The following is a 15,883-nucleotide window of genomic DNA, read 5'->3' as shown; positions in this document are numbered from 1 at the left end:
GGGTGAACTAACCCTTTAATGTGATTAGCCTTTTGCGTAACTATGACTATGTTTACATGCAGCCAATAACCCATTCAAAACTGGGATATTTACATTAACCCGGTCGCGAACGGCATGTAAATACCGGCAAAAACCCGAATATGCTCATATCCCAGATTTTAAAAACCGGGATATTATACCTGGGGTACCCCTTTTCTAACCCAAATTTTTGGTCATGTAAACATGTATCGGCATATCCCCATAGTGATTTGTGTTCTGCGCATGTTCTATTCGCAAGGAATCTTGGTCTTTTGAGTAGATAAACTTCTCGCGCATACAAAAATCAGCGTTTAATATACCTGAAGTAATCATGGTGAGACAAGGCGAGACACAGCACAGCATACTTTTGGAGCGAGCTCAGTAACGTTACCAGCGGAAACAAAGGCGATCGCTATCTGTCCCGAACTATTCATTATCCGCGTGCTGCTGCTGTTGTCTTTGGATACAGGAAGAAGAATCGGAAATGACGCATATTGCGTCTTAAGGTTGTCCGTACGTCTAGACGCTAACCGTGCGTCGCCGTTTACATCAGGATATTGCAATTCCATGTATATAGGAGAAACTCTCTCAATGCTCACGCATGTAAACGGGTTATTCCTAATGTTTCAGAAACCCGAATAGTGATCTTAACCCCACCATAACCCGAAAATTGGCTGCATGAAACCAAACAGCTAATAATGTGTTGCTAATGTTACACAAACCATGTTTCTGCTCGCCATCTCAGAGTCAGAAAGCTGCCTTCTGAAAATCATTAGAAACGCTCGAACAACTTAGAACGTCAGTGGAGAAAGGCATATAGTTCATAACATTGTAATATACAGTACATCATACATAATACACAGATCCATAATTCACCTGCTATATTGCTAAATGTACCCGATTTTTCATATCAACAGAAAAATATACTGGAATAACCTGGCTTCCCTTGAGACTGCCCTGCTTCACAGCACAGTTTAATGATATGCTAAAGCCTGCCCGCACGTTGACGTGATTGATTACGACGGCATTTGTGACAGAACAACTGCAATTTCAATCCGCGTTTTTGAGACTGAAATATCACACATTGCACCTTTAAAAAATGTTCTACTTATGACAAGTTCTAAAAATCAAACCGTATCCAGTAAATCACAAACATCTGAAAATAATAAGGTGTTTTCAAACATTGTTGTGGACAATGGGAGGCCTTGGAGTCAAATTCAAAGTCGAGAAGCACAGTTTGAAAAGAGTTGTTTCTGAGTGTGTGTTTGTTAAGTACCAGATGCTGGTGGACTCGCTGTACCCCACCACAGCGTGGCAGCCAAGAGCTTTGGTATGAGACTTTATTTCCTGACGGATCTCTTCCCACCACGCATCCCGTGTCTCCGGCTCGTCTGAAACAAACATATTTACATCATCACGTACACCGTTGGCACATTAACACTCCTCTTGCATTAACAGCATACTAGCCATGTTAGCTGGTAATTCGATGTAATCTGGTACACCTCACAATTTTTAATTTTCACGTATTTATTCATTAAATATTATTGTCTATGTCAGGGATTCCCAAACTTTTTGTCAGCTGAACCTCCTTTGATAAATTTTTACTGTTTTTAAATACATTTTTTCAATAACAAATAAATTGCAAATTCATGGTTTTCTGATGTCGGTTATTGGTCATATGACATGCAGGTAAACAAAATATGTGACCTTTTTATTAAGTGTTTTGTTCTTACTTTTAAAATTATTCATTTGTTGTCATTTTTAATTTGTATGACCTAATTATTAGCTTTTTTTATCAACTTACAAACCCCAGTTTGGGAAACCCTACTCTATATACAAAAATACCTTAAGCAAAAATGTAATGGTTAATTTCCATCCTAGTAAAAAATCTGAATGTCAGAAGCATTAAGGCCCATTACCACCAATGACGATTACTATTAGTTTAAACATGAATCATTCTAATTTTATGAGAATGGAAGTCCACGCCACAACTAACAATAACAATAATGTTGGAGTGATTTTTCCAGCTGAAGAGTGTTTAAATACACTGACAACCAATCAAAACAGACCCGACTTTATAGAGCTCAAACATTTAGAGTAGCAGACGACAAAACTGCAGCAGGCGCTTAGAATAAACAGAACTTTACGTATGCCGGTGTGGACACTTAAATAGTTTTCATTATAGTTATTGTTCTTGGTGTGAATGTGCCTTTAGGTCTGTTCCTCACCATTATTAAAGGAAATATTCGACATAGCATCCAATAAAATCGTTTTATTTTCTGTATAGAGTTTGGTTAAGCATCAGCGGGGAAAACAATACGTAATTAAGAAGCATGTGGTGTGAAAAGGCCTTAAAATAGCTTCAGACATGTTTAATTTATTAACTTGAGCAAAACTTATATATTTTTGTGACGGGGACACGTATCAAAATTGTCCTCAGAGCAAACCATGTGCTAAAGCTAACAAGGCTAGTACCTGACCTATTCTCTCTCACACACACACTCACACACACATGGACACAGGTGCTCACACTCTCTGAGAGCAAGCTCCCCTGCCTGTTAATCACATACTAGGAGAGGGCAGAGGGAATGAAGAAGACGATAGTGATGGTGAAGATGAAGAGGACAGTGGTGAGATTTACCATTCTCCTGACTGACAGTTTTTATGAACTAATCAACAACAGGGCAGAGCATTCCCCTGCTAGTCTAGTCATGCTTCCCAAAGGAGGACAAACTCCATCATATTCTGGATAAACAGCCCACAGCAGGAGGGAGGGAGTTTGAACGGTAACCGTAAAAAAAAGGAAAGTGAACAGCGTATAAGAGATAAGATGCAAAAGAAAGTGCAAAAAATAAATAATGGTCTAATGCTCACCTTACCACTGCTATAACGTGATTCAAATAACTTGCAGCCTGACTAGTAACTGAGCATTAAAGATACACCATATAAGTCCAAAATGAACTTTCTTCAAAAGGTTCAAAACGGTTTATGCCCCAGTTTCACAGACAAAATTTAACTAAGTCTCAGATTAAAATGCATGTTTACACGGTTTTAACTGAAAGCAAGTTTTGTCTCAAGATTCACACCAGTAATGTTTTTTTCTAAGGCATGTTTAAAAAAGGAGCATTTCACCCATTTCAACATTAATCTTTATTGAAAATGTATCATATATGTAGTAGAAATGTAAAATAATTTTTGAATTTGGCGCCCTCTTGACCGAGAAAAGAGAAAATAACTGAGGGGCGCATTTGTATGTAAGACAACAACTCCCACAAAGCACCACATTGCCCAGCTCCGCAAGCCACACCCACCGGCACTAATCACTCTTCCGTCTACAAGGCTAACGTTAGCTGTCACCAGAGTTTGTAATTCATTCCACACAACATTTCTAGTTAGTTGGCTGTGGCGAGCAGGACGATCGAGGGCGAGGGACGTAAGCGGACGGCGCGAGGCCGGTGGCGTGAGTGATAATGAAAGACACTGGTGAGACACACCGGTCTTGCGTCTCTCACGGAGAAGCGAAAGCATAAAATGGGGAGCGACGACGGCAGATCGAGAGAGAAACAGGCCTGATTTTATGATGTTTTGTTTCTGTTGTGTGTAACGTTACAGCAGTCGTCAATGAGAGGCTTCTGGCTTATACTTTCGTTTTGTATTTGTTCATTTTACCATTAAAAGGTTTAAATGTTCACCGGTTCCTGCCTCCTCCTTCCCACAACAAACCCCGTAAACGTTAGTGAATTACTCCTCGTCTGTATTTATTACGATATGGTGAATTACTGCATGATACATCACAACAAAAACGTCCGTGTGCTCGTCAGATTCAGAGATTTCGTTCAGGAGAAATTGCCATCGTTGAAATTCTCTGCAGCAGACGGACTCTATCTGTGTTCCTAGTTCACAGCGAGAGTACATGCACCAGCACTCCGCCTCAGCTCGAGCCAGTCCGGGCTCCTTGATTGCAACAGGCAGCCACCTCTGGTTCCTCCAGCCTCAAATGATCTTCACTATATTGCGGCTAGATAGATAGCCACGAACATCGGATTCGAACAGCAGAATTTCAAAATCCTCTTCTTCCATATCATGTTTAGTTTCTTCCATCATTATCATACTTCCTATCTTCACAGCTAGTGTTGTTTTTGGCGGCCTGTTTTAATTTTAGTTTTAGTCTAGTCTTTGTGTCAAGCTGACATTTTAGTTTTTGTTAGTTTTAGTCATGTTCATACTCTTTTTAGTCTAGTCTAGTTTTAGTCGACGAAAACTGATGACATTTTAGTCTAGTTTTAGTCGACGAAAACCGATGACATTTTAGTCTAGTTTTAGTCGACGAAAACCGATGACATTTTAGTCTAGTTTTAGTCGACGAAAGACATAGTCTAGTTTTAGTCAATAAAAATTGTATTTTAGTATCTTTTTAGTAGGCAATTCTATTTAACCCAGTCAATATATAAGAAGCTTACCTAGTAGTAGGCTAGCCTATAGAGTCATTCTACGAAACGGGTGCCATTTGTGTCCACAACGTTTGATGAGATGCATAAGGCACATACATGTCCCAAAATGTGTTTACAAATTTGAAGGTTATTCATTCAAGTGTTCTTGTTAACATGGTATATGATACAACATTTTTGTTTAAAGAATAACATACTATTTTAACAATTTTTCATTAGTTCATAGCCGATTTCACATGTCCGTGTTGACCAATATAGACGAAACCAATTTTTTTCTTTTAGCCAAACCCATTTCAAGCAATCTTATCTTCTAATAGTTATCTTCTTATATTATTGTTGCCTTATAGACTCAAGAATGCATCCAGGAAGACGCTCTGAATTGAATTTACAACATATTTATTTTACCAACCAAACATGTTAGCCTACACACATGATGAAATTAAAGTTTTTCCAAATGTCATTTTTTCTTTTTCTCCCAAAGACGAATCCCTTTTTCTGTAACAGACTTAACTTTGTTTGTTGTCATTTATGCTAAAGCCTGTTTCACACATACTCCATTTGCAGTGCGTATTTTTCCCGCACCCATGTTACAGTTATAGATAAGCGCTATACCGCGCGCTCTGGGAGCGGTGCGTGCATAACAGCAGAGCAGAGACGTACACACTACCTCAACAACGCGACAAAATGGATGTAGGCTAATTTAAAATACTGATTTGAAATTAAAAAATAGAGGATAAATGTTGTGATTGTGGTTCAGCTGTAGATCAGTTGCTCACTGCAAACGCAGCACATGTGAAAGCAATAACGCGCGCGGCTCCTGCATACACGCACCGTATACACGCTACACACGGAGTGTGTGTGAAACAGCTGTAACTCACGCAACGCAACTGCTTCTTCTAAATAATCCCGCGAGTGGGGCTTGAGGATCTGAAGTCGCATGCGTTTGCACAGTGCGATCTAATGCAGCCCCTGAAGTGTCACAGGAAACAGAAATGCTGCATACTAATAATGCAAGTAGGCTAAGCGAGACGAGATAACGTTAACATTTCGTCTCGTCTCGTTTTGGTCAACGAAAATGAAGAGACATTTTAGCATAGTTTTTATTTTTGTAAACCACATTTAGTCTCGTTTTTATTCGTCAACGATATTGAATTATACATTTAGTTATAGTCATCGTCACACGACCAGCATTTACGTTGCGTCTCGTCTCGTTTTCGTCACGCGATAAAGGTTCGTTGACGATGATATTTAGTCATAATTTTCGTTGACGAAAGCAACACTATTCACAGCGCTTGTTAGCTTAGCTTCCAAACAAGATGGCTGATATTGATTCAGTATTAGTGATCGACCGATATATCGGCCGGCCGATATATCGGGCCGATATTTGAGGTTTTTACGTGTATCGGAATCGGCCGATATACCGCTGCGCGTTCGCCGATAGTTTTTTTTTTTTTTTTTCCGGCGTTATTTATAGACAGGCGGCCACGGGCAGCTCCGTGCTGCTGGAGATGCTGCAGTTCACGTGCCCCGCCCTCCCCCACTAGCAGAGTGCAACCTGCTCTTCACGAGAATGGTAACTTAAACTTTCAAAGGATCTTTTATGTTTGACTGCTGAAATATTGTCAAACACTTTGAAAATGGAAACCCGTCGCCCTATAACTGTTATGTGCTTGCAACTAAGCAAGTTTGTGGGTCCAAATGGAAAACGCGAATGCCTCGTCTATAAAACTTAACTGCTTGCCATTGTATTAGGGAGCTGCAAATAGCTAAGGTGTAGGCTATCCGTTCAGTATATGCATTAGGGCTGTCTATGAATATTCTACATTCGAATATTTATTAATTTTGAAGGTGAAAATTAATATTTGAATGTGGAAAAACACGCCCGCGGTTGCAGACTACTACAGCTGCACAGGTCGCTCGGAGCGCTCACTGTCGGTTATATACTGTGAAACTTCAATCACTGAATGAAGCCTGCAATATTTGGGACAAGAGTCGCGACTCGCAACCTTAAATTGCTTGCACAAAACTCTTGATCAGCACTGAACATTTGTTTGTTGATCATTTAACCGACGCGCAGAGAGCGTGAGGGCGAGAGAGAGAGTGCCTGTGCGAGACAGAGTGAGCTCTGCGGTCTTGGCCATTAGTTGATTTACTTGCTTTTTAATACGTTGTCAAATATGTTTAAACTCAAATAAACTATCTAATACTAGTAGTTATGTCTCTTTGTATTAATGTGTCCTGTTATTGACGTAATGCGCGTCAATAACAAAACGCGCAAAGGGATGTTCGAATATGTTTTTTAGAGGGAATATGCAAACGCCATTTGAGCAATTTTGACAGCCCTAGTATGCGTACGGTAGCTGTTATGAACACTGGTCATAGGATTAAGTAATGCCAACGTTGTTCTGTGCTTTTTGTGGATATTTATTCAGCGCCCACCTGGTTGAGGTTTGGACGCGTGTGGTGTGTCCCTCGCCATCGCAGTGATATTACAGACTAGACATGCTCATTTTATTTTATGTAGAAAAAAATGAAACCATGGCAGTACATAGTTCGTTTCTTTTAAAATGAAGTACAGTGTGCACTGTGCACTTTATTATGCTGGTTGCTACTGTGTGCAATAGTGTAATTATTTAATTTAAGCTTAAATATTCATTTTCAGCACTGAACTTTTTTTGTTCTACTTTGTTTTTAATATTTGTTCAATTGTTTATCTACTTGTTCTTGTTCTACCTCATATTTTTTTACTATTTGTTAAATATTAATTTTTGAAGTTAGTTAAATGTTACTTTTATTAAATTGAGACCTGTAACATTTCTTAACGTCATGTCATTTTTATGATGTAAATTGAGGGAGCAAAATGTATCGGCTCCAAATATCGGCTCAAGAAAATCGGCAGCCCGTATCGGTCATCGGCTAAGGCTGATGGGAAAAAAATCGGTATCGGTATCGGCACTAAAAAATCCATATCGGTCGATCCCTATTCAGTATCTGCAAGTGAAGTCCCACCCACTGATCTGTAATAGGTCTGTAGGGTGAGTGGGTCCCACACCCTTGAATAATAATGAGCTAATGTTTGTAGTCTCTACACTTTTTAATGAAATGTGACTTCCTGCTTATTATGACACAAAAAATGACTATTTTTACATCATAATAAGCAAGAAGTAAAACACTTAAATCCTTATTTCTCCCATCTCTGGATGAATAAACCACGATCATTCAAAAATATGACTGGGTTTCTGAAGATACAAAGCTTAATGCAAATGGGTGAAGTGTCCCTTTAAATGTCCTAATTGAACTAAAGGCCTAATTCTGGCTTTATCTAAGCCCTCTCTGTGAAACCAGGCCAACTGTATATGTTTCGTGTACATTGCTTGGATCATGAAGGTCAGACTATATTTACTCACCAAAACCAATTTTTACCAAAAAAAATATTATTAATTTTGGACTCTGCTGCCAGCTGTTCTAATTCCTGAGCAATATAAAACTTTTTGCAATTTCCATAGTCACAAAAAAAAAAAACACATTAATGAAAAATATCAAAAATATTCAGTCAAGAAACCAAAAGTCTTTAAATACATTTTAAAAATCCCCTACTGAAAAGTACGAACCCAGACAATAACTACAAATCAATATCATTAGAACACATGTTATATCAGCTGACACAATCATAATCCATAATGTATGAATCCTTTTTACTTCAGTACAGGAAGCAACAATGACCACAGAGGAACCAGCACTGCCAAGCACACAGAGGTCACGAGACAATCTCATTGTCTCATGACTGAAAGTAGAACATAGCCTGAGTCCACTTCTCTGGAAGTGGTCATGTGATCAGGGAGCAGTGGACGCTGGGTAAGAGTCAGGTGAAGCGCAGTCAGAGCAGATCAAGGAATGATCGGCCAAAGCAGAGAACAGCCACACATCCATCTAAAGCATGCAACAGCTGCCCGACACACGTTCATTCAGAAGCACAGCGCATGGCAGCTCATGCAACACTCACTAATGAGAAAAAGCATTAGTTTATATGAGTTTTGAGTCTGTGTATATATTTTAGATTTTGCATGTAAAGAATAGAACATAAGAATAAATGATTATTTTTACACATTTTAAATGTATTTGTAACTAATCACTCTTGACCAAAATCAATGAGCAAAGATTTTGAATATGAATGGCATAGAAATATTTAACAAATATTAAAGGAAAAGTTCACCTAATTTTATAACGTTGTCATTTATTTACTCTCATGTTGTTCGAAACATGTATGAATTTCCTACAATCTTCTTTTGCATTCCATGGAATAAATCAGTCTTATTCATTAAAAAATCAACTGTCTTGGCGGAAACATGCGCTTTTTGTCGTGTTCGCACCCAAGAACTGGGAAAAATTTTAATTATAGGAACATCTTTTGGAGGGACTGAATAAGCTCCTACTTCAGAGTAAGGTAAAACCCAGCAAAATAGGAACTACAGTACCAGTGACTTAAGTGAACGTTACCTTAAACACCAACACACTTAATTTGTTAAATACAAAGCTAACATATATTTACTCCACGAATGTAAAAAACAGCTAAATATGTCCAGGCACATTGTGTTATATTTAATGTAGCATATAAGAGCATAACTTGTAAGTCTCAGGGCTCAACAATAAGGACTGCCCGATGGCCCAGGGCCAGCGTGAACGATGCTCGTCACGTTTTTAGAATGAAGACTCAGCAAGATGCAAGCGCAATGTTTAAACTGCGTCTAGCTTGTGTTTACATTGATAGACAATGGAAAAGTAGTGCAGTAGAATAGAAAAACAGTGTATTGGATCTCTGCATTAGGTCTTAAAGTGACGGCAGCCTAATATTCCTGCTGCTTAACGTTAAGAAAAAGCGCACATGGCTCTTGACTGAACAGCTTTTGCAACTTTAATAATGATTAATCTATATTTTATTTATACAGAATATTATCCAATGTTATTTTACATTTGATTATTTTATTCAATTTATGTACACGAAAACTAAAAAACGTGAAGAGCACTGTTTATTTCATTTATATATTTGTCCTAATGTATTTATTTGTGCTATTGCTCGTAATTTAAATATTTGTTATTTTATTACTGACTGTTTAGAGCGCATCAGCAGTGAATGACATGCTTAACCGGCAAGGCCTTAAAGCACATGCAAATTAACTTTTGTGAACTCACTGAACTGATGTAGCCGTTCCTCTGCGAGTATTTGTCGCGTTGTACATTAATATGCTGTTGAGACGGAGGTGTCAGAACTGCAACTGACAGAATGCACGATATAGCTGCTACATATTTCTACAAAAGCAGTCAGGAGCTTGCTTGGAGCAATGGATCATAGCGCAAATTTGAAATATATCGATATATCGCCCAGCCCTGGTGACCTAACTGTGATGTTCTTGTCAACTGACAACAATACCAGCGCGAGAGCGACTGAGATACGAAATTGAGCAGGTGAACAAGCAGAACCAATTAGACATTCTCTGGCTGAACGCAAATACGTCCTTGTTGATACTTTGAAAGGAACTTTCTGTACGCACGTCAGCCAGTTATGGGTTATGTCCTCATATTCTCTCCTTTTCACTCCCGCTGCCGACACCCGTCCCCCTCTTTTTTTTTCTTTTTTTTTTTTTTACAGATCTGCATGATTCACGTAGGTCACATTTTCAGGTCGGAAAATCCGGAATTCCAGATTAATCCGGAAAAATCACATCCCTGCTTAAATGACGTCACAGTCTGCCGGTTAACGTCACTTTAGAGTTCCTACTGCCGTTGCGAATGAAACTAGCAAAGTTCCTATAACTACCCAATGCGAAAGTGCCTAATGATATGAAATCTACTGCAATATGTACTTATATGCCAAGTCTGAATTATTTTCAGTGAATTCTGGGTACTATTTCATTTTAAAGAGAGCATGAACATTCGGCTGGATAACTCTTTTGGTGTTCCTACTTCCTCAAAAGAAAGAAAATCATACGTGTTGAGTAAAACAGGGTGAGTAAATAATGACAGAATTTTCATTATTGGGTAAACTATCAATTTAAGCATTATCACTCTATTATTTATTAATGGAAAATATTCAAAACACAATACTACATGAAACCTGATAATATATATTCAATCATTAGATAATTACATAACAGCTGAGCTGCCAGGGGCTGCGTATAAGTGTGTGTTTGTTTGTGTGTGTGTAAAGCAGGACTGAGGGTAGGGTAGTACCTGCAGTGAAACTATTCCAGTCTAGCAGTTTGTATGATCTGGTGTTACCCAAGGCTGAGCCAAATCGCCACATTAGTAGATCGGTTAAAAGAGTGAAGAGAAAAAGAAAGAGAGAGAGAGAAAGAGAGAAAGAGAGAGAGCAGAAAAGAAAAAGAAAACCAAAACACCAACTACAAACAAGAACACAACACTGGACAACACCACTCCACAGGAACTGCAAAGTCAGACAAAAGTTATCTGAGAGGGTGGCCACGAGAACGAGAGCAAGAGAGAAGAGATGGACAGAATCACAGAGAGGAATAATACAGAGAATCAAGGAAAAAAGAGGTGAAGGAAGGAAGAGAGAGAGAGAGAGAGACATGCAGCAGCAGCACTACGTCAGAGGCTCTAAATCAGCACATCTACAATAAAAACTACATGAGCAGCTCCTTCAACCAAACCATGCTTTAATTAATGCGCACACACACACTTAAACTTTCATACACATATGTAGTTGTAGATGCATTTCTGTTGTATTTTGTTCAATGAAAATTGTGGGTGTTTGTGTGTTAACTAATTGCCCCTTCTGGGATTAATAAAGTTGATAAAGTAAAACAAAAAAAGTGTTTGCAGTCATCTATACGTTATAATTAAGAAAATAAAGCAACAGATACCCTTCTGCACTCTAGAGCTTAATTAGAGTTTTCTACCTTTTAATTACACTTTCTCTGTGTGATACCTAATTTGGAAACACGTCAGCATTTGAAATGTAAATTAGTAAGTAATGGGTCGAATACATGCGCGTTTTAAACATGCAATAAGAGATCAATGCAGTGGGCAACCTCACAAAAGGTGACAAAAGTTACGGTCATACTGATGATAGAGTGAATGAGAATGAGAATTATGCTATAAAAAAAAAGTAAGTATCATGCAACAAGGATGTAAAAATTCGCCCTGACAAGAATTTATTGTTTTATGCAATGCACCATGAATTAAATATTATTTAGGTCATAACTGGAGAAATCAAGTGAGTAAAACAGCACTACAAACTCTCTGAAGATGTGGTGGTACAAATGTTGGTACCCAATTGCAAATTCAGATAGCATTTGCGTTTTCTTGCATTTTCTAAGTCCCCATGAGAACCTTGCCAGAACCTTCCTTCAGAGATCGAAATTAAAATATCTTACAAAACAATTATTTGAATTTTTAAACTGCATCAATGACAATATTTACATCCCCTATAATGCAATGTTAGTACAGATTAGAAAGGGTATGTGCAGGTTTAAAAAAAGTAATTATTTTTGCATGTGGAAAAAAGCAACAGGCAAAAATAAATGTTCAGGGGAGATGGATGTCTCAAAATCTTCTATAAGCAAAGAGAAGTAATAGAGCATCATATGCTGGACAGGGCCTGAATTTCGGCACGGAATTGCAGGTAGTTTTACTCTGAACTTCTCATAAGTTTAGATGAATAAATTAATCCACACTGAATAGACCCCTTTTGCGCCGACGTCACAGTTACGTCACAGCGCTAGCTGGAGGCAAAACAAAGTGAAAACTGGAGGCGGCCAATGCAAACCAGCACAGATTCGGCTACATAATAAGGAGCTTAAATTACTTTTATTATTTTTAAATGTCATCTTATTGTGTTGTTTGGTGCAAGTATCAATGAAAAATGAATATGCTGTATCTGGATTTTTTATTTCTAGAAAATATTCACATGATTAAAATCGCACCGTCATGACACTCTTTACATTATCGTCTTCTCTGCCCTGGCTCGGCAGAACTGTGGATCATACACACACGTCTTGTACAGGACCATTCAGCACATAACTTAGTTATAGGCATCTAAAGATTTATATGCCCTCAGTTTCTCTTTATGATCGGTTTCTCTATACGGTAGGTGTAGAAGTCAGGCCACTCAACCGAGGTAACGTAACATTAATCCTGTCTAGGGCTGAACGATTAATTGCATTTGCGATAAAATCGCGATATGATGAAACGCGATTTTCTAATTGCAAGAGCTGCGATTACATTGGTCACGTGACACGCGAGAGAAAAGCAGTCTGCAAGATAAAGCATCAGCTTGCCACGCTACGCGGTCTGGCGTTCAGAAAAGAACAGTTTATTGTGCTATTTATTCTCTCCTCTCCTCAACAATCCTGGATCGATTCAGAGAATTTCAGAATCGAGTATGAGCTTAGTTTTTAAACACAGATGCGTGATGACGCTGCGCGTGCTTTAGAAACGAATCGTGTTCTGAATCTGCTTGCTTCTATTTTCTCTCTCTCTCGCTCTCTCTCTTCCTCACTCACACACACGACACCGCTCGAACCTTCCAAAACATAGTAACGTTATTTCATAAAGTTCGGGATTGAACCAAATTACAAGGACATTCGCGGGCTTCATTGAACAGGTTTTGCCGCTTTGCTTGATGTTATAAAGTTACTCTTGCAGTGCGCGTTCTCTCCCGCGGGAATTTTCCTTTTAAATGCTTCACAGAGGCATTATTTATGTCTTTTGGAATGCAGTTGGCTTATATGTTAAAACCATGAAAATCACTGAGAAGGCTGCTTTCATTTTAAAATACTAACGCGTGCTTTGTGAAGAGCGCTCGTGCATGCGGCCGTGAGCGACTCATTAGTAAATGTACTTGCATGTCAAAATGCTTTTATGACGCGAAATTAATGTAAACACGGTCAGTTATATCTTAAACCAACAGGACAAACCACATTTACAATTTCAAAAGAGATATATGCATTAGTGTGAATGCAGCTTATCGTATCTAAACTGAGGGGAAATCACTCCAGCTCTTGAATGATAAACATTCAGACAGCCTACTTTTAAATACTGAGACCACTCTTTGTTTATTGCTTGTAATGTTTTTTTTTTGTTTCTCTTTATTTACTAGCTTTTATATTTTGAAGCTATATTATTTTATATAGCCTATTTAAAATTCTTAACATGTAATTGGTTTAATTAAATGTTTTTTTTTATATTTATTTTTTAAAGTATGTGTTTTTACACATTTAATTAAATACATATTTTAAGAGTTATTAAGATTAATTAATAAGAAAAAAAGTAGATCGGATCATGAGCTATCTAAAGATTCCCATCCCTACTGTACAATGATTTATTGCTTGTCTTTTTTCGACTAATACAGAAGGTAAATGACTTTTTTTTTTTAAAATCGCATATTAAATCGCAATCGCAATATTGGTTAAAAAAATCGCAATTAGATTATTTTCCAAAATCGTTCAGCCCTAATCCTGTCAGATCGTCCACTCATTGAGTGAGCGTGTAGGCGGCTACGGGTCGGCCAATCTAGTTCTGTCCGTTAAAAACAATCGCGGTCCTGGACAGTGAGTGACCTTACACATTAAGATAAAATCTGATTTTCTCCAGTCATTGTTAAAAAACAAGCTAATAAAAATTGCTAACTAGCGTTACTGAAAGGGCCAGAGGGATCGTTCTGCCTCCACCTAAGCTCCGCCCACATAAAAACGTCACCATGTTTACCAACTGAAAAGGGGTCTATATCAGATCAAATCAGCGATTCAGCAGTTTGGCGTCTTCTTTCTCCAAAGTCAGTTATGTCATCAGTGAACGTAAACGTGTAACAGTATGTAACAGTAACACTGTATTTGAGGGAAGCAAGCAAATAAAAATCATACTGCTTTTGACTGAATAACTTCTGTAACTTTCAATTTAAGTATTAATCAGTATTAAAGTCTACAGTGTTATTTTACATTTAATTACTTTGTTGAATTTCTGCAGTATTTCTGTACCTGAATACTAATGTTAGACCTACCTAAAAAAACATTCATCATTATTCTATTATATGTATTTGTGCTACAGCTTGTAATTTATTGTTCTTATTGTACTTTAAACTGACTGTTTGTAAAACCAACCTTACTTGTGCTGTGTGTGTAAGCTATTGCGTTAAAAATTTACCTCATTGTAAAAACACAAATACATTTAGGATTTAGATAAAATAATTGAAATGCCTCCCCCACCCAACTTTCCCCTCAAATTAAACAATCCCCCCCGTAAGTCGCCAAAGGGAGGAATTACCCCCATTGTCCAAAACGAAATTCAGGCCCTGCTACAGAGGACAAACTAAAGGCCAAGAAAATGGTATACGTGATGCAGAACATTACCTATACAACAAACTGAAATTGTAAATACAACGACAGCCATGCACACAACATGCATACTTCCTAACTGCCTCACGAATATGCCTGCTGTACGTGTTCTTACTAGGGCTGGGTACGAACATAAATTTCACAATTTAATTTCAATTCACAAGCTTGTGATTCTATTCTGATCTCGATTCAATTTAATTTTATATCAATTTATTTGGATATAGATCAGGTTCAGATTAACGTCAATTGTTCAAGGAAAAATCTCTCTCAACTAATGCAGTAAACTTTACAGGAAACCTGGTACATTATATTTAAGGTTAAAATGAATAACTGGTTTGTACACAAACATTTTAATTTGCACATAAGGCAGTTTTATTTTAATCAAGATAACTTCTTAATTATAGAATTGTTTCTACTCCAATTCATTTTTTGAAATATAAACATTTAAATGATGACTGTCGTAACTTGATTTCATAACATATTAACTCAAAACACACATAGTATGTTATATCTAAGTAATATAGTGTGCACTCACCTAAAGGATTATTAGGAACACCAAACTAACACTGTGTTTGTCCCCCTTCTGCTTCAGAACTGCCTTAATTCTACGTGGCATTGATTCAACAAGGTGCTGAAAGCATTCTTTAAAAATGTTGGCCCATATTGATAGGATAGCATCTTGCAGTTGATGGAGATTTGTGGGATGCACATCCAGGGCACGAAGCTCCCGTTCCACCACATCCCAAAGATGCTCTATTGGGTTGAGATCTGGTGACTGGGGGGCCATTTTACTACAGTGAACTCATTGTCATGTTCAAGAAACCAATTTTGAAATTATTCGAGCTTTGTGACATGGTGCATTATCCTGCTGGAAGGATGGGTACATGGTGGCCATAAAGGGATGGACATGGACATGAAACAATGCTCAGGTAGGCCGTGGCATTTAAACGATGCCCAATTGGCACTAAGGGGCCTAAAGTGTGCCAAGAAAACATCCCCCACACCATTATACCACCACCACCACCAGCCTACACAGTGGTAACAAGGCATGATGGATCCATGTTC

The 15,883-nt window shown here is 38.1% G+C and overlaps 1 protein-coding gene across 19 annotated transcripts in view; it reads right to left on the bottom strand.

Moving 5' to 3' along the window:
* The window catches only part of c2cd5 (C2 calcium dependent domain containing 5), a 60,258-nt gene that overhangs the window by 24,587 nt on the left and 19,788 nt on the right, over positions 1-15,883 (bottom strand). For 13 of the 19 annotated variants that reach the window (XM_089135462.1, XM_089135472.1, XM_089135461.1 and 10 more), the window contains 2 exons: positions 10,695-10,748; positions 1,295-1,409 (listed from right to left, as the gene is read on the bottom strand). In XM_089135462.1, the coding sequence (XP_088991588.1) occupies positions 1,295-1,409; positions 10,695-10,748 (169 nt within the window). The remainder of the gene's footprint in view (positions 1-1,294; positions 1,410-10,694; positions 10,749-15,883) is intronic. The other 6 variants (XM_089135464.1, XM_089135467.1, XM_039654460.2 and 3 more) reach the window with 1 other exon arrangement.

This window comes from Pimephales promelas, chromosome 10 (assembly GCF_988280905.1).
Source record: "Pimephales promelas chromosome 10, fPimPro1.hap1.1, whole genome shotgun sequence".
NCBI classification, from domain to species: Eukaryota; Metazoa; Chordata; class Actinopteri; order Cypriniformes; family Leuciscidae; genus Pimephales; species Pimephales promelas.
The sequence above is the reverse complement of the archived record's forward strand: the minus strand, read 5'-3'. Positions and strand labels throughout refer to the sequence as shown.